Genomic DNA, 23176 nt, shown 5'->3' on the forward strand with positions numbered 1-23176 from the left:
TAGATTTTACCGCTCGTGCTGCTGCACATCTGGCATAACATATAAGGAAACCTGGGCTCTCGTAGAAACTTTTCAAAATTTATTGTAAATATTCATTTGAACGCAATGTGAAAGGTCAACACCGAAGTAGAAATGCGTTAAAAAATCGTCATTTCCGTGCATTTTACTGTATTTTGCTGGATTTTTCTTGAAATGTCCATTTTGGGTGCCTTTGATATGGCAAGGCCTATGGCTTCCCTTTTGTTTTAATGAGGACAGAGCTGCAATAAGGGCTAATGGAAAGAGACAGGAGGCTGGCAAAGATGGTCTGGAACAGACATTTAGATATATTCATAGCGGGTTATTGCTAAAAGGAGGACAGGGAAGAGGGTTTGGAGGCTGAAAAGAAGGCAGCAGAGCGGAGACTGACAGATGAATCGCACGGAAAGTGAAGGAGCCAGAGGAAAAGACAGATAATGACTAAATACAGAATAATCCCCAGTGGTCTGTTATAATTAACTACAGTGAAGATCTGTGCTTACTTAGTGCTGCATCTGTAGTTAATGTATCAGAGCTGCAAGCATGGCTCAGTTCTTTATGGAGTAATAGAGCCCTGTCCACAGTTTGCGTAGCTGTTTGCTTTTTAAATTCTTTTTCTTCTTATTAAGTGCAACGCACTCTTCCTTGGGGTTCTTGGAAATGTTTTGTGTACATTATTTCCTTATTCCCGTTTCAACCTTTTTTTTTTTTTTTTTTTTTTTTACAGCTGCCGTGGTGTAACTGTACTTGCAAATTCTATTTATCTCAGATTGTGGCTGATTTTATGACCTCATTGCATCTGATGTTCCTGCCTTTTTTTTCGCTAGAGCATCCCGTCAGAGTCAGTGCTTCTCATTTCGCGAGGCGGCTGGAGGTGCAGGGTTTGTTCTATCCCAGCGCTTATATGTGAGCTGGGGGCGGTGGGGGGCAGGAAACATAGTGGTTAGTCCCTCCATCGCCCAGTCAGAAGGCTCTGAGTTACCGCTGGTCCTGCTATAGCGCGTGTGATAAAGGTACTTACCGCCACATTGTCCTCGTGAAAATACTCGGGCTTCATAAATATGCAGATAATTGTAAATAGCTTAGTATACAAACCTAGCAGTTGCCTTCAGCAAAGGTGTTAAGTAAATAATAATAGTTATAATAACAATTAATGGCATGACTGAATTGATGCACCACAAAATTTGAATAAATAAGCCTCTTTCATTTCTGTCGCTTCTACTTGGTTTTGAAGTACTAGTGAAACACACACTGTGGCCTCCAACGGCAAGAATTGAAGCCCTGCTATAGCTTATATATATATATATATATGCAGTATGTATATATACACACAAGTATATAGAGATAAAATCTACTATATTTATATATTGTCATATTTTTGTCATAACATCATATTTTTGCTTATTTCTTCTATTCGCACCCGCACTGCTAGGTACAGGAACAGCTTTTACCCCACTGCTGTAAGAGCGTACAACACTCACCAGTGTGCCACCTTTTTCGCCGCTAGAGTTGCACTGACCCCTCCAAGCACACCGGCACATTATTTGCATTGTCACTTTAAGTGTTCTCACTTTTAAGTATTCTGTCTATTGTTATTTATTGTTATTCTTATTATTTATTGTTTTGTTTTTGTCCATAGTCTGTGGAGAAGCCCTCAAACAAGAATTTCGTAGTACTTTGTACACCGTACTTGTACTTATGACGATGAACTTGAGCTTAATAATACATTTAGAATTGGTACGCATACTGTATGCTGTATTTTATAAATACTGTATGTGGGTGTATGTATATAAAACTACATATATTTGCCATATGCATGTTTTTTTTTTTGAAAATTTTTGTAATATTTTGTATATGGCAGTCTGTAGTGGAAACTTTTCAGCAGGACATGGATCCAAGTCAACTGTCTTGCTCAAAGACACATTACATCAACAGCAACCTTCAGAGGACTTGAACCTGCAGTCGGTTCCTCAGCCAGCAGTCCACACACCGCATGACTTGTCTACACACCAGAGATTACATATCACCGTGCTAAAAGAGAGTCATACCCAGATCGTTCTTTACTCCCAGGAGAGGGCTGCGGCTCGGAAATTGCTCTGCTGGTGCAATGCACTGTTCCGCAGGTTACAGTACATGGCAAGCTGTGAAACAACTGTACATTTTTGCCAATGTTACAGGTTAATAATCTAATAATCTTTCATAATTAATATACACTGTGTCTTTGACACTTTTCTCAGGTGTTTTGTCGGAATTTTTTTTTCCCTTCTAAAGCTGGATTTTTGCTAGTGTTTCCGAAGGGTGTCGGATTTTGGCAGCTCTACAATATCAGGCTGATTCACAGCATACTACAAAACAAAATGTGTAGTGTTAATTTGTGCCTGTGTCTCAGTATGCATTCACGTGTGTGAGTGTTTGTGTGTGTGCGTATGATTAATTTTCTTTCAGGCACAGATCTCAATGCATACTTGTGTTTTTTCTCATGGCCGCTGTGTGTTCAGTCCATTTTTGGAAACACCGCAAGTAACTTTGTGCATGCTTGTGTATTCTTCTGTGTTTTTTTGTTTTGGGTTTTTTTTTTTAAGTCCTTGCTACACCACGCACATTTTCTCATGAGCGCTCATGTAAATTGTATGCTTTTTACTGGATGGAAAAAGCTGATGTTGTCACAGTCATCAGAAATACAATATGTGCGGTTGGAGTTATGCAGCAGTAATTCATCACATGCATTAACAATTTTTGATACGATTTTCACGACCGTGGTGGAAAATGAATGTATTTTGTAAACATTTATTCATACGAGGTCAAAATCCATGTGCTTGTTTTGTGTCCGCATGATGATGGCAACTTCAGAAATTCAGAAATTGCATTTCGTAAGGGCCTTGCGAATGATGTTCACCTTGAGGCTTTCAAAAATAGCTTTTGTATGCCTTTATTGCAAAGTCTGTTTTAACAAGAGTTTTCCTGGACTAAACGCCGATGAGACGTGAGATTTTCAAGGAGGACGGTGGAACTAAGATGGGCGGCACGCAGTGCTAACACTCGTCTTTATGTGTTCTTCTCCAGGTTTCCTCAGGGGAGCACTAAATCCGTGACCCTTCACATCTGAGCTCCCAGTCTCAGCGTGTCCATACCCTCCAGTCCCAAATCTTCAGTAACACGCTCTCCGTCTTTCATTGTGACTTTCTCACCCTCTCGCTCACATTCCCAATGGATTGGGAGCGCCCAGATCCAGCTGTCTGTTGACCCTCGGGGGGAGGGGGAACAAAAGAAAGACAAAGAAAAGCACGAGAAGCGTCAAGGGGAAACCTGGAGAGGAAGAACCAAACTGCAAACATTCTGAACTCCCCTGAAAGGGAAATACCTCTCTTTACATTCTCCTCCTCTTCGTATGGAGAAGTAGAAGGTTTCCAAGCAAAGGTGGGAGCGGAGCGGGGGAAAGGAAATAACTGAAGACACTGAGAGAAGATCACCCCCTCCTTCCCCCTCAAAAAAGTCAAAAGACAAAAAGAAACCTTAAATAGTAAAGGTGCATAAAACCACTCAAAGCAAAAAGGCCATATTTCTACTTTTTCTCCACAAAAGCAACCATGGGAGACCTAGCCAACAGTGCAGTAGAATTTTACCCCAAAAGCCAGAGGGGAACTGGGGCCAGTAGCGGCTCAGAGGCCAACCATGCGGGGGATTATGGAGTCACCCTGGAAGAGCTGCGAGACTTGATGGAACTCAGGGGAGCCGATGCCATACAGAAGGTACAAGAGAACTACGGTGACACCGAGGGGCTTTGCCAGAGGCTGAAATCATCAACCAACGAGGGTGAGGGACCTTGGCCTTCTTTACGTCCTCTCTAGTTACTCATCATTCTGGTTTTCGTAACACGTCTTTTACTGGCTCTTACTTTCTGTTTTACATTTTGCTTTCAGTTAAGGTCCTCATTTTTGTTTGCACTTTAACTATTTAGTTTTATTTTTAGCAATTAGATATTGTATTTTAATTATCTTAATCCATTTGCAGAAATAAAGCTTTCAGAGATTAAATGTGTTGTCACAGGGGAGCCCAGCATTAATCCATAGTCATCACTGTTAATTCGCAACAGAAATAAATGGCTTTTGGGGCATTTGGATAGTTTTGGTTAAAATGGACATGTCACTCATGTTGTTCTCTTTTGTTTTTAAGACCTTGTTCATTTTTTTTTTTCGTTCTTTGCTTGTCTGATGTCGATGACTCTGCATTTTTGCGCTGACCGTATCCAGTTGCTGTCTTGCGTTCCCTTACTGTGTTGCAATTTTTTACACGATTATCTGTCCCCAGCTTCTTCATGGTCTATCTGCCCTCTCTGTAAACCTTTGTTCATAGACCCAGATTAAATGGGTCGAGATTAAACAAGGAATTTTCTCTCTCCCTCCTTTACTCTGCCTCACTGCCCTGTTGGAGAGAGAGGACTGGATTATTAAAATCCAGGTTTTTTTGCACGATAACACCATTGCGATGCAACTATCATACCACCTCCCTCCTACCCTAGTATTTCTAGCATTCAGTTTTTTTTTTCTCCCGCCTTTACTGTCAGAGTGTAATGAAACCTCTCCTTTGGATCTCCAGGCGTTCCATATTTGTTCTCTTCCACCGGCCGCTACAGTTAATGTGATACAGCTAATGAAGAAATCATTAAGTGATTCGTGATTTAGTTAATGGGTCGAATCAAGTATGTTTGGAGTGGATTGGAACAGATATACAGAATGACAGCAGCTCCTAAATACTTTGCCTGCCAGTGGTCAAACTAACAGTGTCCCTTCCTTTCTACGTATCTTTTAAATTTTCTTCCTTCTCTCCCCATGGAGGGAGATTCCGGGTCTTATTCAGTTCCTGCTGTAATTGCTGCCAGGAATGTACTTGTATTTTTACTTGTATTTCCAACTGAATTTGATAAGTCGGTAACAGCGTGGTCTTTAGGCATTCGTACCGCCTCATAACGTACCGCTGCGGAAGTCACGTTTCAGACTTACTCTCACCCGCACGATCAAACGCGCACGGCTACATGCATACACGAGACACGCGACTGCACACACAGCTGTCTTTCCCGTCACATCACCGATTGTACGGTTCATGTTTCTCTGTCCTGCGTCCTATGTCCCCTTCCCTTCTCCTTGTCAGCCTGCTCCCTTTCCCGTCTGCTCCTCTCTGTGACCTGTTTTTATTAATGGAAATGTTGCCATTACAGAGCTGTCAGGCACTGAGAAACACTGATTCAGCGCTGACATTGCTCTCATCTTGTAGAGTTAGCCATATTCCATCTGCATATGTACATTTCAAACATCACAATCCCTACTTTTCTCCAAAGCGACAGACACCGTTAAGCTACTAACAAATATTTGCCCATTTGTAGTGTTAATATAGTTAATATTTCCTGGGGAATTCAGGGCAGTTACCTTGCTCAAGGGTACAACAAGTTTGAGGTTTAAACATGGGACCTTCAGGTCCAAAAGAAGCAGTTCTACCCACAATAGTACCTGCTGCACCCTTATGTCCAGTAGCAAAATAATTTGGTAATCACACACACACACATTAGCAGAACCGCTTGTCCCTTACGGGGTCACGGGGAACCGGAGCCTACCCGGCAACACAGGGCGTAAGGCCGGAGGGGGAAGGGGACACACCCAGGACGGGACGCCAGTCCGCCACAAGGCACCCCCAGCGGGACTTGAACCCCAGACCCACCAGAGAGCAGGACTGCAGTCCAACCCACTGCGCCACCGCACCCCCAATTTGGTAATCAATGTTTGGAAAAACAACAGACTGAACATTCTTAACATGTCTTAATGTTTTTTTTTTTGTAATCTAAGTAAGAGAACTCCATTTGAAGGAATCCATCTCTTTTCAAATGTTTCCTAAAACTCAGATTCAGAGGTTGTACTGGTCAGTTTTCTCTAAAATTTCTATCAAATTTAAACTGCTAAAATTATACACTCAACCGATTTCTGCCTGAATATATTAATGTCGTATCTTGTGGTTAATTTCCTTTTATCTGTGTTCATTTTTAGATGTGTCTCAACGTATCCTGGATTCCCTTTTCCTAGTATGATGTCATGTGAAGTGATCAGCGGTCTTTAGATAGACGCATGTTTATTGTCATAATGCATAAACTGACTCCAAACTGCTTTTATCACAGCAAGGGCCCGGGTTTCAGATTATAGTGTTTCTGTGTATCGTTTGAATGAGCTTCTGCTCTTGTTTATCAGTTTTCAGTCTCTCCCCCATTTGTCCTTCTCTGTCTCAATCTGCCAACTTCCCACTCTCCATACAAGCCTTCCTGTCATGTTGCTAGGCTACAAACCTATCAGTGGTCTGGTGGGTGTAAGGAGGAGAGTTAGACACCACCTATCTGTCTCTAACTTGGTCTGAAATCATCAAAATGATCCCAGTTGAAGGTTTAGCTTCAAAAATTGTGCGAAACGTTTTCAGTTATTTTGGGCGTTATTTCTTAGTATTATTAAAACAGGAAGACAGCATTCCACAGATACAATGACATATCAGTGGTTAATAATATAGTCAATTATACACTTATGTATAAATACGAACAATTTAAAGAATGTAATTTCATATAAAATTTTATAGTTTTCTTAAAACATAGAATATAATTGTAAGCAAATGTATGACGAGTTACATTTTAATGCCAACGCTGAAGTGTCAGTATCTTCATTAACTTGCTGATTTTTTTGCCAAGCTTGTGGGGGGGTCGATAAGGAATCTCTGCTGTAAAGTATTACACTGGCTGCAGTCATTTTTATTTGAATTGTTTAAGTTCCAAATGTAAAATTAAGTACTTTATAGATGTTACCTTTCTAGATGTTGGCTTTAGGTCTATAGTCTACGTGGGCATCTGTAGTAAAGTTAACTTTAAAAAATTGGACAGGTTTGTTTGACTTTTACTATATCGCTGATCTCATGTCCTGTTGGGAATGATTCATACAGTTTAGTAATTAGGTGATCTCCAAGCTTGACATTTTTCATGTGAAAATTTTGTTACCAGTCAAGGTAACATCATCAGCACATCACTGTTGTCGGGACCGATCGCAAACGTGATGATGCAAACACTAGAACCCAATTGGTGTCAAAAGATTTCTGTCCACTGCGTGGACAACATGTTTGTGGTCATGAAACGGATGGGCATGGAAACTGCCTTTGACATACTACTGCTCAGCGATTAACTGATGGTCAAACTCATGCACCTGAGCTACTGGTCCTCTCATTTATCTCAGTGTCCTGAGCATTATCTCAGGGTTATAGGAATGTCCGCAAATGGCGAAGGCCATTTGTCAAGTCAGCACAAAACATTTTGGTAAGGGAAGCAAAAAGACAGAGAATACTGGAATACTGGAGATGCACTGCATGATCTGCAACTTCGAAGTTAAAATTTGATGGTGTATTAGAAGACCTGTGTCTGACATCCCAGGGAGCAGCAGTACAACCTTCAGTATGGGCTGTACCTTCCTCCTGTCCATCTGTTGAGTTTGTGGAGAAACACTGCAGAACTGTAGGAGAGGGAGAGAGGAGGAAATGGAGAGGGAGCAAGAGATGGAGAGAGAGCAGCTTGACGCATTATCAAGGACAAATCAAGGGGAGAAGAAGAGAGGGAAACAGAGAAGGACAGGAGGAGGGCGCACAGTCTCCCCAAATGCTGTTTGTGATGAGCACTCAGAAAAAAGTACCGTTAACCCTCTTTCCCTCTGCCAGGGCCATATGTTCATTACAGTGTCAGTGTTTGGTATGTCAAAATGTCTTTCTTAGCCTGTGCTAAGAAAGTGTACAAATATTTGAAGTATTTCAATAATTTAATTATCTTTAATTATTATGCAATATACAGAGAGATGTGGAGCATAGAATGCTGGTGCATCAGGTAAACGAGTTTTACTGTGCAGATTTTCTAAAAATGGGTCAGAGTCCCAAAAGTGGCCATGCAGAGCATCTGTCACAGTAATGGACTGTGCTGTCCTGATGTTGTATTTTTAAATGCAGTCCTGGTATGCAAAAAAAAAACTTTTCTGTTCCTTTTCACACCATGCATAGTACACCTGAATCCAGTACCCACAATCTGGGGTATTTCATACATTTACTTATTTGGCAAATGCTTTTCTCCAAAGCAACTTCCAATGAACTCTATGTAGTGTTATGAGCCCACACACCTTATTCACCATGGTGACTTACACTGCTAGATACACTACTTACACTGGATCACTCATCAATACATCAGTGAAACACACTCTCTCTGTGTCACTCACACCTTATGGGGGAACCTGAACAGCATGTCTTTGGACTGTGGGAGGAAACCAGAGCACCCAGAGGAAACCCATGCAGACACAGGGAGAACATACAAACTCCACATAGACTGAACAGGGATCAAACCCATGTCCTCTCACACCACTCAGGCACTGTGAGACAGCAGCACTACTCACTGTGCCACCTTGCCACCCCCAGTAGAATGTGAATTACATGATATGATAACATCAGCATTTTTAAACCTGTACTGTATATTTTACCTTTGCTTTAACACCTATATATCTCCATACATAATACTTACTCTAACTCAAACAATATATACCTATGACAGTTCTGGTCCCAAACCCAAAGTAGCTCCGTGTCTCTGTAGAGCAGTTAAAAGTAACTAGCACCAAAGTGGGCTGCTTCAGAGCCGTGACATCCTTTGCAGCTAGGCGAAAAGTCCAAAATGACAGGAAGTTTAATTCTGATTGCTTTGTGTGTGTGTGTGAGAGAGAGAGAGAGAGAGAGAGAGAGAGAGAGAGAGAGAGAGAGAGAGAGAGAGAGAGAGAGACACCTTATCGCCATGGAAACTGCAAGCAGAGAGGGAGATTGAAAGCTGGTGATCTTTTTGCTCATTCTTTCTTACATTCTTAAGGTTTGCAAAAAACGTTTTGTTTCCCCCCTCTCTCTTTTCCCTTAGTGTGCAAGACCTCTTCCTTCCAAGTAACTTGCATTGACCAAGTGCATCATTAAAAAATAAAACTAAGCCCAAGAACAGCCCTGTTGTGAAAAGAAACATGCAAAATTAAAGATGACTGATGTCAGGAATTGTTAGCAGTGTTGCTCGGAGAAACATAAGCTGCAGTGAAAATGCGTGTTTCAGCTGCAAAATTATTATTTCTTTTTTTTATTATTTAGCGGACATCTATTACCAAGGTGATGTACAACGTTACGGTATTACAAAGTGAACGTACTTGCAAGGTCACAAGTTAACAGTGGAAATGCATATAGTTTAATAGTACGAAATCTAGACTCCCATATCTTGCAACGTAGCATGGGACCATTAAAAATTTCAAAGACTACACCTGAAGCAAAAGCCAAATAGACTTTCCTTCTTCCACACACCCTGTACCTGCTATTTTTGACAAGCAATTGAAAAATATGGATATGGTGATTTAGTTCTGGGCCCACAGGATGATAAATAATTCTGATATCGGAACGAAATGTGAAAAAATGAAAGACTATGCGTGGAAGAGAGAAAAAAAAGAAATCCATTAAGATGTGATAACACAGAGACAATGAGATTAAGGTAAGGAATGAAAACAAAGAGGGTGGCTGGGGGTGTGAGCATACGTGGGGTGAAAGGTGAGGGGGGGCAGAGAGGGCAGGAGACATGGAGGGGTGTGAGAAAGGTGTTGCCAGTAGCAGCAGGTGATGTTTGGCAGGGGCGGGCGCGAAGAGTGTGTGACAGTCTGGTGGAGTTGCCTTGCCAAAGCTCTCACCCCACGGAGAGGCAGACACACACTGACACAGCCATCTGCACTATTTCTCTCCATTGGCCCCATGCGGTCCACCGCCAGTCCAGACACCTGACCCTGCTCCTCTCTGACATGCTTATCCGCTGAACTGAGCTCAGCTGTTTACTCGGTGCGCGGTTTGCCTGCTCACGCTCGTGAATCCCAGATTGGGAAAGTTGGAGTAGTAATGCCCAGCAAAAGTCCAGTCTACTAACGGGGTCTCAATGAGCCAATTAGACTGCATTAAAGTATTAATGTGGTTGGAGTATTATATCAGTATCATCATAGTATCTGTGGGAATAAATGTCAACTAATTATGATCATGAATACTCTCAAGAAATCATTTTGCCGTAATGAATTTTTGCCCCATATTTGAGTGTTCCCTTTGAAGCCCTTCCTTTTCTCCCATTTCTCTGCCGCAGGTTGAACGTAGACACATCGTACAATGGGCTAATGTTTAGATTTGGTCTCTGTCAGTCCTGCATTCAACAGGACACGCAAAACCCTATTATTTCAGGTCTGTCGGGCAACCCGGCCGATCTGGAGAGACGGAGACAAGCGTTTGGGCAGAACTTCATTCCCCCAAAGAAGCCCAAGACCTTCCTGCAGCTGGTGTGGGAGGCACTGCAGGATGTCACTCTCATCATCCTGGAGATTGCAGCCATCATCTCCCTTGCACTCTCTTTCTATCAACCGCCAGCAGAGGAGAGTGAAGGTAGGCCGACGCATGAAGCTTAGGCTGGCAGGAGAGGGAGTGAAAGAAATGGAAAAAGAGATTTAGCCCATAGAAGGGAGAGATCTCACCACGCCTCTCACCCATCCCCCCCCAGCCTGCGGTAACGTCTCTGCGGGCGCAGAGGACGAAGGGGAAGCCGAGGCGGGTTGGATCGAGGGAGCAGCCATTCTGCTCTCAGTCATCTGCGTGGTACTGGTGACGGCCTTCAATGACTGGAGCAAGGAGAAGCAGTTCCGCGGGCTTCAGAGCCGCATCGAGCAGGAGCAGCGATTCGCCGTGGTGCGGAACGGCAACGTCATCCAGATTCCCGTGGCTGAAATGGTGGTGGGCGACATAGCACAAGTCAAATATGGTCAGTCCCTTTGCATACATTCTCTGAGATCTTTCTTCATTTTCCGGTGGTAGCGTCGGTCCGCATACCGTCAAACGGAGCTCGGGATTTCCGTAAAAAAGCGCGAGTCTTTCGAAACGTATGGGTGTCGCACACCGCTACCGCATGTGCCACTTACCATTATAATCATGTTTGCTTCATTTAGGCTTGATTCATTGTCTGACCTTTTCCCTTTTTTGTAGGCAAAGTATTTCATGAATATTTGTACCAAGATCTTATTCAGCCAACTGAAAGATTAATTCAGCTCTAGGTTGTTTACTGCTCTTGTGGTCATTTAGCCTCGCTCAACGAACGCCCAAGGACAGGACTGCTCCTCAGCACAACCGTGCACGCATCTCACCCATGCCATGCCTGAATAACTGCCACATCACTGTTGCACTCAACGTAGATAGAATTAGCATGACTTCATTGCCAAAGTGGTCATCTTTTCATTACGTTTGCGTCAGGTGACCTTCTGCCTGCTGATGGGATCCTCATTCAGGGCAATGACCTCAAGATTGACGAGAGCTCCCTCACCGGAGAGTCTGATCATGTCCGAAAGTCTGCTGACAAGGACCCTATGTTGTTATCCGGTGAGCGTTTCATGCCTCGGTGGCTCCGTGTGTGGTTGTGTGTATGTGCGTGTGCGTGTGTGTCTGTGTGTGTGTTACTGACACATCCTGACACATCCTATCCTTCAGCCTTTGCTTCCATAGCATCACAAGTTTACAGCTGGTAGTGGAATGGTTTGAGCTGCTGCCTTTGGACCCAAAGGTCACAGGTTTGACTCCCACCTCCAGCTGTAGTACCCTTGAGCAAGGTACTTACCATAAATTGCTCTGGTAAAAATTACCCAGCTGCATAAATGGGTAAATAATAGTAAACAGTTTAATATTGTAAGTCACTTTGGAGAAAAGTGTCAGCTAAATTAATCAATGTAATGTTGTAAATTGCTCTGGCAAAAGGTGTCATTGAAATAAGTGAACATTAATTAGAAAACCACACACACACATTTTCAGAACCACTTGTCCCATACGGGGTCACAGGGAACCAGAGCCTACCTGGTAACACAGGGCGTAAGGCCAGAGGGGGAGGGGACACACCCAGGATGGGACACCAGTCCATTGCAAGGCACCCCAAGCGGGACTTGAACCCCAGACCCACTGGAGAGCAGGACTGTGGTCCAACCCACTGCACCACCACACCCTCCATTAGAAAACCCAAGACTATGAAAATGCTAAAATGATTCTATTATTGATTGGGTGAATATCTCATTAAAGGAAAAAGGAAATATAATATTGACCCCATAATTACAAACAAACAGCCAGGGAAAATGTAATGTAAATGTAAAAGAGAATGGTCACAAGCCATGAAAAGGCACTTCCACCTGATCATCTCACCTGCTGCTGGTCACAATCTCTATTTCTTGCTGTGTGTCTATGAAATACTATGTTGGAATTCTTTTATCTTTTTCACTTTATTGAACTGCTGTGGATTTTAGGAAGAATCGTTTCAGCACACATATTTTAATTCATAGGTTTTGCTTCAAGCTACCAGGACAAGGCTGTAGATTATATATTCTCAAAGTGTAATTTCAATCGTTGCCAAGCAACAAACCGCATGTGAGTTCAGATTTTAAAAAAAAAAAACAAACTGCATGTGCCAAAAAAAAAAGAAAAGTATGAAAGTGACCTTTTACTCTTTTAAGGTATTGAAATTCTTAGTATCAGTTACTATGGCGAAGCCAAAAGTGAAGAATTAAAGAAAGAATAGATTCTCTTCGTGCTATTGTTGCGGTAGAAAAAAGTGACAGCCTGAGGAGGAACTCTTTGAATGTGACGGTTCCACTGAAGCCAGAATGCTGAATGTGCTGTAATATACTGTGAGATCAAAGCCAGAGTGTGTTCATGTTGCTAGCAACAATTTATGTGAGTTCACTTGCACCGCATCGCTGCATAATTTTTTCATGACTTCCACATTAGTGGTCAGAATGATTGCGGTGGTCAGAATGTTGTCGTACTTCTAGTACGGATCGCAGAGTTCCCCGTCTCGGTGGCGCGATGTATTATTAATGTAAGCTAAAAAACAGTGCTTAGAAGCATAAGTTTCAGTTTTGCTGGGTTTTTTTTTTTTTAACTTTAAAAATCAGATTTATTTACAGTGTCTTAGCTTTGCATAATTCATATTCCTTTCACACACCAAGATGAAAAAGATGGGGCAGCTCCATGAGGATAACACCGCATAATTTAATAAATTTTTCAGCAATACTGTTATAAGAGCTGTATTTTAACAGTTCCTTGTCATACTGACAGCAACTCACACTGTGACACTGCCGGTGTGTCACTGCCTGTGTGTGCTGTGTCTACTGTGTCTACTGCGTGGACTGCGTGGACTGTGTTGCGCATGAGACACTTTGATTCTGTCTGCAGTACATCAGAAGGGCTCAAAGCAGCATGCGGTGTCTGATGTGACTCTCTCAGTTGTGACTTTGAGATTTGACTCTGTAAGTGATGCGTTGTGGATGTGTGTGAGTCTGAACGTGGCTTAGTGTACGACTGTGTTCCTGACTTTGCGTGTGACTTTGACTGACTGTAAGTGAGTGTGTGTGAGATTCTATAAGCTCTGTAAGTGGTGTTTTTTAAATCTGTTCCGGTGTCTGAGTACATTTCACTCTGTCTGTGAGACTCATTGTGACCCTGCTCTGAACAAGTGGTTATTGAAATTGGATGGATGGATGGATGGATGGATGGATGGATGCATGGGCAGATGGATGGACGGATGGATGGATGATGGATGGATGGATGGATGGGGTGGATGGATGATGGATGGATGGATGGATGATGGATGGATGGATGGGCGGATGGATGGATGGATGGATGGGCAGATGGATGGATGGATGGATGGATGGATGGATGGATGGTATGTGACTCTTTTTATGACTCACTGACTCTGTGCCTGAGTCTGACCCTGTGAATCTCTGACTCAGTGTGTGTGGCTCTGTAAATGAACATCTGTGTGGCTCTCTGGTCAGTGTGTGAGGCTCTGTAAGAGACCTTTGTGAGACTGTGAGCCATCTACGGTGGCTCTGGGAGTGTCACTTTATACGTAACCCTTGCTGTGACTCTGTGACTAAATGTGTATGTGTGACTCCATGGATTGTGAATTAGTGTGTGTGACTGTGAAAGAGGCTTTCGCGGGACTCCGTGGCTCCGGGACTCCGTGCGCACGGCTTTGTAAATGACTCTTTGCGTGACTCTGTACCTCTCCTACAGAATTTGCTTGACTTTTTGGGACCGTACTGACTTTTGTGGTTCTGTGGCTGCGAATTCCAGGCACCCATGTCATGGAAGGCTCAGGGAGGATGCTTGTCACTGCGGTGGGGGTCAACTCCCAGACGGGCATCATCTTCACCTTATTGGGAGCCGGAGAAGGAGAGGAGGAAAAGAAAGAAAAGAAAGGTAGACAGAAGATGCTTTATGATGCTCCATTTTCACAACTACTCTTGCTTTCTTACCACATTAATTGCATTATTTAATACAGTTCATTCTTTTCACATTGTGTGTTTGACATTCTTTGGCATTTGAAATAAATTTTGTCTACATGAAAACAAATTGAATAGATTCTATATAGTTTTCTCCCAAAAAAATATGAAACTAGGATTACTGTGATATTTGTAATTCGGTAATTACAATTTTTTCCCCAATATGCGATTAGGCGAAATGCAAGAAGCCACACTGAAACGTCCCAATTTTTATATTTGGAGTATTGTAAAAGTGGTCCGTGGACAGAGCTTCCAAAAAGTATAGTGGACATCTGTTAGTGTTAAAATAATGATCTTACATGCATTTTAAACCAAAGAAAACAAAGAAGAAAAGGGTGGTCTTTGGCATCTCATAAAATATGATGAGACAAGGAAGGCAGAGGAGAACATCGTTGTTGTTATGTAACAGTTGTGTAATGCATGAGGTCATATAGGCATGGTGATGCAGGTGAGTGGCTACTGAGAACTTCTGTGAATGGGTTGTGGTATGAAAATGATGTGTGAGCTGAAGTGCTGTTATGGAAGCAGAGCAGGTGAACGAGTGCCAGCAGTGAAGGGCACACCATCGGGGTGACCATTCATGGATTATTCAACCTCTCCTCTTCTCCCTGCCCCTTTCCCTCTGGCGGGGAGAGAGGCTGCTGTTGGAGCTCCCTGCCCAGAGAAGACACTGCAGATGAAGATAAATTATTGAGAAGGGAAAGAGGGAAAGTGGTGGATTTGAATAAGTCAGGTGGAGCTGCTTCTTGTACAGTATAGTGCAGGTCCTAGGAAATCTATGATGTAAACTGCACCAGTGGAGCTCTAAATATGGCTGCGATACTCCGTGATACCCCAAGTTATTTGCTGGTTACATTCCAAAGCAGCACAGCACCATTTTTGTTTCATTAATCCATTTGCCCGTATATTCTGTTTTATTTTCTTTGACATGTTTACTCAGTTTTTACATTCAAAGGCAAGATTTGATATAATTTAAGATGAAAACAAGCACAGGCAATGCGAGTGACAGCAATCTTCACAGTATAACCCAAGAGGGTGACAGACGTGCATTTAGCTGTAAATGACAAAAACCAAGATCAGTAATCATCCCTGAAAATCACCGCTTTTCTCATGTTCATGTAATGGTTCTCAACCTTTTCTCACCCCTTTTAGATGGCTTAGTCTCTGTGTTGTGTATCATTTGCTTCTTTCAGGGGTGACATACATCATATTCTGCGTAGAGTCAGCAGGCCTACACCTTTTTGACCCCTACAAGGCATGTAAGGCACCCCTTGAGGAGGCTTCTGCTCCTGGATCATGCACCCCAGCACGACTCCACCAAGACATTTCCATGGGGCGTTTGGATTATATTGCACACGTGACCTTTTTAGAGCACTTGAGCAAAGCCTCTGTGTAGAGAAAGCAGTCAGAAATCCAGCGTGAGACATAAGAAGTCCCCGGTGACATCCCAGCATCCCTTGAGCACATGACTTCAAAGCGTGATTAACTTGGAAGGTTTTAGCAGAAGCTCTCTCTCTCTCTCTCTGCTCACTCGTGGCTCACTTTGTTTTTGTTGCTCATCGCTTTTTCTGTTCTCTTTGTTTCTCACCTCCTATTTTCATCCCTTAAAATTTCCTGGTCCTATATCTCCAACACCCAAACAACACCTTCCTGCCTCCTTCCCCCACCCAACCCCAGAGGACAATAGTAACTCACCTCTACTGCAACCCCCCACAGTCGGAGCTAAACAGAGCAGCATCACGAATGGTACGTGGCCCCTTCCCTCCTCTACTAGGGTAAGGTTGCGTGACTGATGTCACCTGGAGTCATGCTTGGCAGAAGGAGTCCATTCGCTAGTGATTTTCATGGAGGCAGAGCTGCTGACTTTGGGCATCAGAGCCATGATGAGGCTGGAAACACTGGCATTGCCGAAAAAACCGGCTTGAAGAAAACACACTCTACTTAACGGACGTGAGCCTTGTGGTGTGTTGACTTTTGGTGGCATTTTAGTAGATGTGTTCCTAAGTGCTTACGGGGAAGATGAAAGGAATGGCATTCTTCTCAGTTCCCTGTTCTGAGACGTGTCGACTTTGCACTGCGGCAGAGCCGCGTAGCCGCATTGTCCTGCGTGTTGTCTTGTGTTTCCACATCCCTTCTTTCTCTGTCTGCAGTCGCTTAATTGTGTACATTGCGTCTCTCACATTGTGTGTCTGTCATTTCTCTCTTTCTCTCTCGCTTTGTCTCTCACAGGCAAACAGCAAGATGGGACAGTGGAGAACAATCAGAATAAAGGTAACGGCACTGTTTCAGTGTGCGACAATATTGAGAGATTACCGTCTCTCAAAGACTCTATGAAACATGTCAATATTTAATTGCAGAAATACTTTAGATCTTGGAAAGACAGAAACAAGATAAAAGCATTGTGACAGTAAATATGAATTACATGTAATGTTGATCAGAGAAAAAAATGGATAACTTGAGCGTAACACGGAAAAGCTCTCAGACCTTAATGAACGTAACTCTGTAGCATCTAGAATCAGAATCAGAATCTGATTTATTTGGCCGAGTAGGCGCACACAGGTAAAGGGGGGGGCACGGTGGCGCAGCAGGTTTGGCCGGGTCCTGCTCTCTGGTGGGTCTGGGGTTCAAGTCTTGCTTGGGGTGCCTTGCAATGGACTGGCGTCCTGTCCTGGGTGCGTCCCCTCCCCCTTGTGCTCCGTGTTGCCGGGTTAGGCTCCGGTTTGCCGTGACCCCGCTTGTAACAAGCGGTTTCAGACGGTGTGTGTGTGTGCATACAGGGAATTTGACTTGTAGAGCAGACAAAAAAAAAAAAAAAACACTCTATACATACAACAAGTGCAGGGATGGGAAGGAATAAATAATGAGGGAGAGAATGAGTAAGAGGGAGAAAGCATTGCACAGACCAACAAACAATCAGCTGTTCATGGATATAGCAGCATGGGGAAAGAAACTATTCTATGTAGGGATTAAGCTTTCAGGAAGGTTCATGTTGCCAACCAGTACCAGAATTTTTAGAACTCACGACAGTGTCCGTCGTACGATAACATTTGCAGCACATAATGTTCACGGTTCAAAGTGTTTCAGTTGCTCTGCGGACAGCGTGTAATCGTGTTGTTGCACAGTCTGTGTTCTAAGTGACCAAAGACAAGGGACAAGAAGAAAAGTGATAAATACCAAGAGAGGAAGAACCTTAAGCGAAAACTACTGTAAAACCAAAATGCTCATTACCATGTAATTGTGTATCACCGTTTGTCTTTTTCGCTCTGTCAAGGGAATCCATGTAGATAAAAACTGTTCACATGTCCAGCTTCCTGTATTCTGTGTCTGATGATGCATAAACGAGTTCTCTAACGTGTATCTCATCTCTGACATTTCTGTATTTTTTTTTATTGTTTCAAGTAAACATTGCAATTATGGCAATTGATTTTGAAGGAGAAATGAAAATTTTGGCTGAATCGGGTTGCCTTTTGGCCAAACAACTCTTTTTTTCCAGACATCTATCATTGGTTGAAAAACATCTCAGACTGGCACTGGAAAGCAGCAGAGTATGATTTTGGCAATTTTTGCTGTCAAGTTGTACTCCCAGAATATTTTAATTTCCACTGTGTTTTGTATTACAGTGACTGATTTCAATTTTGTGTCACGCCCACCCCCTAGCCAAGAAACAGGATGGTGCAGTCGCCATGGAAATGCAGCCATTGAAAAGCGCAGAGGGGGGAGAAGTGGAAGAGCGGGAGAAAAAGAAAGCCAGCGTGCCCAAGAAGGAGAAGTCCGTGCTCCAGGGCAAGCTGACCAAGCTGGCAGTGCAGATTGGGAAGGCAGGTGAGTGAAGGAGCAGGATGCCGCTGCTGTCACCATCATGCGACAGATTCCCGGAAAATGCTGACACACCCCAAAGTTTAAGCTCCTGCACATTAACGCGTTGATAATAATATAAGCCTTGTGATTAAACCACTGTGTGCTGCTGCAATCAGTGCAAATTTCCCTCTGAAATGAGTACATTTGCATTCATTCATTCATTCATTCATTCAGGGGATTAATTTATTACTGTATTAACCCTGCAACAGTTTCTTTCTATCACTTTTTTCCACGTTCCTTCACGAGCATGACAAACGTATTATTTGTGTTTTTTACAGAAAATAATATAATCACCCTCGCACCCTTTTTATTTATCTTTTACTTGTTTCACTTATTCCTGTGTCGCCTGACACTGTTGTTATTGTGGCTTTGGTGAAATTAAAACCGAACAAGATGACCAGAGGAATAAACACGATGACGGTGATCTTTTCTCTCATGTTATTTTACATTTTTTGCTGAATAATCTTCTCCACATTCCATCTCTTCTTTTGCTCAGCGGTCCCTGTAACTAGGCCACTTTACTGCACCACATAGTGGACATAATGTCCCCTGCTGTCCTTCGTATCTAATGCTCTCTAATGCAATGCTCTCCTGCCTCATACTATGACTCACTGTGATGGATTGTTTGCCCAGCTTTTTACCCGCTCCTACAGTTCCTTACACATTACGCCCCGATCTGATGCTGCAGACTGTCTGTTTGCCTCTCCGGCATGTGCGTGACCCTCTCGGTCCTTTTTCCCAGGCTTGGTCATGTCAGCCATCACAGTGATCATCCTGGTGCTGTATTTTGTGATCGAGACCTTTGTGATCCAGGGTCACGCATGGATCGCTGAATGCACGCCGATATACGTGCAGTACTTTGTCAAGTTCTTCATCATCGGCGTGACCGTGCTGGTGGTGGCCGTGCCTGAGGGTCTTCCTCTGGCCGTCACCATCTCACTGGCCTATTCCGTGAAGGTAAGGGCAGCAGGGCTTCCGCGCTGGTTTTATGTAATCTTCGTTTTGGTAAGGCATTAATATATAGCGTAGCGGATTTATTAAATAACAGGAACAGGTAGATGTTGCTGTAGTTTAAATAGTTGAGTTGAGAGCAGTGGGTTCTGTGAGGGATTCTTGTGAGTAGTAAAATAAGAGCAGTATTACAGAAAGCATTGTGTTATTCATTGCCTGTGTAGATGATATAGATCATGTTTTAAGTTTGTCCAGCATTCTCTTTTTTATTTTCTAAAAATAAACTACGTAGACCTGAATTTTTGTGCCACTGATGTGTGCTTGACCTATCCTTTAATCCTGTGGGATTTTTCTCTGCCAGATATGACAATTAGCATCACAGGTATCTCCACTGGACATATTGTGAAGCAACTCCTCAGTTTTAATGTGAAAAATATCCTCTGTTTTAATATTCATTTTATTTTTCAACCACGCCTGTTCCTCCTCTCTTCCTCACCCCTAGAAAATGATGAAGGACAATAATCTGGTTCGCCATTTGGATGCCTGTGAGACCATGGGCAACGCCACCGCCATCTGCTCAGATAAGACAGGCACCCTGACCACTAACCGCATGACCGTGGTGCAGGCCTACCTGGGAGACCAGCACTTCCGTGAAATTCCCGATCCTGGTCAGATCAATCCCAAAACGCTGGACATGCTGGTCAATGCCATCGCGGTCAATAGCGCTTATACCTCCAAGATCATGGTGAGACGATGGAAGAGGCTGTATCCAAATTTTTGAAATTCCCTTATTCCTGTTCTTCCTGTTTTTTTTTTTTTTTAATTACTTATTTTATTTTTTCTTGCTTTCTGTGTCCACCCAGTTGCTAATCTCACATTCTGAAAATTGTTTAATATTAAATGTAGTAGTTGCTTGTTTATGCTGATCATTTCAGAGCCAAGTGTCTGTATCTGTACAACATTCGTTTACCCTGGGTTGTGTCAGCTAAAATTAATAAATATAAATAGAATGCAAATGATCAAAACTAAAGTCCTACTGTGGCAAACAGTTTAGAGCAATAAATGTAATGCTCTAATAGTTGATTCTGCCATGCTGCCGTTTTTACTGTACCACTAAACCTCCACTCAATCCCCAGCCCCCGGACACAGAGGGTGGCCTGCCCAAGCAAGTGGGCAACAAGACAGAGTGTGGTCTGCTGGGCTTTGTACTGGACCTGAAGAGAGACTATGCCCCTGTGAGAGAGCAGATCCCCGAGGAGTCACTGTATAAGGTCTATACCTTCAACTCTGTGCGCAAGTCCATGAGCACCGTAGTGCAGCTGCCCGACGGTTCCTTCCGCCTCTACAGCAAGGGTGCCTCCGAGATCCTGCTCAAGAAGTGAGTGCATTAGCGGGATCTGTGGGAGTTTGCATGTGAGAAAAGCGTGGTGCATTCAGTCAGAGTTGAGCAAAAGTGAAAGCTAACGATGCTGATTTTTGTCTCCTCCGAACAACCTTCCTCCTTCCATGCCAGGTGCTCCACCATCCTGGGGGCAGGAGGGGAGCCCCGCACATTCCGCCCACGGGACCGTGATGAGATGGTGAAGAAAGTGATCGAGCCCATGGCATGCGAGGGCCTGCGTACAATCTGTATCGCATACAGGGACCTGCCTGGGAACCCAGAGCCTGACTGGGACAATGAGGCCGACATCGTTACAGACCTCACCTGCATTGCCGTGGTGGGCATTGAGGATCCCGTGAGGCCTGAGGTATGCTGGGGTTTTATAACCACATAGTGGATTGTTTTAGGCATAGAAGTGTGCGGGATGCACCGTGTGTGGTTGGGAATCACAGAGGAGGAAGCTTCTTATGGATATACATGTATTAGAAGCATTAGTATAGTGTTATTCTCTCTTTGGCATTATCCTCTCTCTACTGAGAGACTGTGTGACAGTATGTCAGTGGAACCAGCAGCTCAGTGTTCTGAGACATCTCAGGTTAGACAGGGATTTATCTATGGTTGTGTGATATATGCCTCCCTGCCCCAGGTCCCAGAAGCCATCCGAAAGTGCCAGCGGGCAGGAATTACAGTGCGTATGGTAACGGGGGACAACATCAATACAGCGCGAGCTATCGCTGCCAAGTGTGGCATTATCCAGCCTGGTGATGACTTCCTGTGTCTGGAAGGGAAGGAATTCAACAGACGGATCAGAAATGAAAAAGGAGAGGTGCGTTTCACCGAACAAGAGATGTTTTATTAAGATGCCATTCAATTTCTTTCATACACGTTAGTCAACTGCTCCCTAAAACAAGGTAAGCAACACTAGCATAACATTTGCAAATATTCAGTAGTATTTCTTTATTCGGTTACATTTAGTTTCAGTGATCCTTATGAGACACTGTAATGAACAAATAGATGATTATAGGACGTGTTGTTGTTTTTTGCCAGTTGCTAGCTTCCCAGACCACAATGTTTCCTACCTCTTCAATCATGTCTAGTGGCGATGACAGGAATACGACCCCTTTGCTTTTAATCACAGATTGAACAAGAGCGCATTGACAAGATCTGGCCAAAGCTGCGAGTCTTGGCTCGGTCCTCCCCTACAGACAAACACACACTGGTGAAAGGTCAGTCCGATGTCACGTGACCTGGACACAGTCTGTCGCGTTGCTGCAAAAAGCATTCGGATGTATGGAAAGGTTAACTGGTTTTGAGTACTATATATGAAGAAAGTAAGAAGGTGAATTTGATTCTTGTCTTTGTTAATTTGTGTTTTTTTAATCAGTTAGAGGTGTTTAGAGTTGAGATTTGAGTTTTATTTTAGTGGCCGACATGGTACCATGGTATCCTAAGGGTTGTCATATACTACAAACTACAATACCATAAACAACAGTAGTATTTCTCAGTGATGAATTTGCATTAACCCCAGGCAAATGACTCAGTTTACAATCAATAGCCAAATGTTTCAGGACAAATTCGTTCAGGGCTTTTAAGCGTCTGGTGTTTATGGCACAATACATCCTAAACTACATTCTACTTGGACACATTCTACTGATTCGTACATAAAACCAGAACACGCAAATGGAAAGAATAATGTTCATATTTAGTCTCGTTTCATGGAAGGATTCCTCAAAATGCAACAATTAAGGAGACCCACTTTAGGAAATTCCACTAAACCACCCCTCTAATTGTAATGATTCTTTGGATCCAGGCATCATAGACAGCACCATCATGGAGCAACGTCAAGTAGTGGCTGTAACTGGAGATGGAACCAATGATGGACCTGCTCTCAAGAAGGCTGATGTGGGCTTTGCCATGGTAATCTTTGAGTTATAACTGCACAAGGACACTTATGCAACCCTAGCTGGTACTAATTTGTTCCTGATAACAGACTGAATGTCGAAACACCAGATAATGAAATTACTTACCCCATTATTTCTTATGGGGAAAAATTTGAATTTGTTCCAAGTCCATATCAAGTTTACCCTGCAATCCCCATAAGTTATGCCTAATACTATAAAGAAAAAGTACAACAGTGCAACACATTACATTAAAATGAATTACAATAACAACAGTACACACTCAGACCTTGATGTTTCTGTTTTTTTTTTTTTTTTTTTTGTGAAACGTGGCTTTACTTTTTCATGGTTTGTTCCCAGAAAATAATATTTTTTTTTTTTAACTGAAATCACACATGCATCCAGAAAGCTTTTCTGAATTGTTCATGGGTATAATAGCAAACATCGGCCTGTACATAAAAAGTGCCACATTTAAATAAATGCATTATCAGAAAATAAAAGTGCACAGTGATGCGAAACCGAGGATGCAAAGACAGTCATATTCGTATACAAGTGAACCCCGCAGTTCCCTTGATGCAATGCATCTCACAGTCTCTCTCAGACAGTTGCTTGGCACATTTTTCAGTTTTGGCCTGGACAGGATGTCATGAGCC

General features: G+C 43.1%; 1 protein-coding gene across 7 annotated transcripts in view; it reads left to right on the top strand.

The window, feature by feature from the left end:
* Window positions 1-23176, top strand: part of atp2b3b (ATPase plasma membrane Ca2+ transporting 3b) — a 56824-nt gene that overhangs the window by 18047 nt on the left and 15601 nt on the right. For 4 of the 7 annotated variants that reach the window (XM_029247700.1, XM_029247697.1, XM_018725745.2 and 1 more), the window contains exons 2-15: window positions 3082-3831; window positions 10306-10503; window positions 10619-10876; window positions 11362-11487; window positions 14227-14352; window positions 16665-16706; window positions 18093-18257; window positions 19036-19250; window positions 19747-19989; window positions 20381-20622; window positions 20758-20992; window positions 21272-21451; window positions 21764-21851; window positions 22436-22542. In XM_029247700.1, coding sequence (XP_029103533.1) covers window positions 3606-3831; window positions 10306-10503; window positions 10619-10876; window positions 11362-11487; window positions 14227-14352; window positions 16665-16706; window positions 18093-18257; window positions 19036-19250; window positions 19747-19989; window positions 20381-20622; window positions 20758-20992; window positions 21272-21451; window positions 21764-21851; window positions 22436-22542 — 2451 coding nt within the window. In that variant the 5' untranslated portion in view covers window positions 3082-3605. Of the gene's footprint in view, window positions 1-3081; window positions 3832-10305; window positions 10504-10618; window positions 10877-11361; window positions 11488-14226; window positions 14353-16112; window positions 16182-16664; window positions 16707-18092; window positions 18258-19035; window positions 19251-19746; window positions 19990-20380; window positions 20623-20757; window positions 20993-21271; window positions 21452-21763; window positions 21852-22435; window positions 22543-23176 lie in introns of those variants that run through there. The other 3 variants (XM_029247698.1, XM_018725744.2, XM_029247699.1) reach the window with 2 other exon arrangements.

The sequence above is a fragment of the Scleropages formosus genome, chromosome 22 (assembly GCF_900964775.1).
Source record: "Scleropages formosus chromosome 22, fSclFor1.1, whole genome shotgun sequence".
Taxonomy (NCBI): domain Eukaryota; kingdom Metazoa; phylum Chordata; class Actinopteri; order Osteoglossiformes; family Osteoglossidae; genus Scleropages; species Scleropages formosus.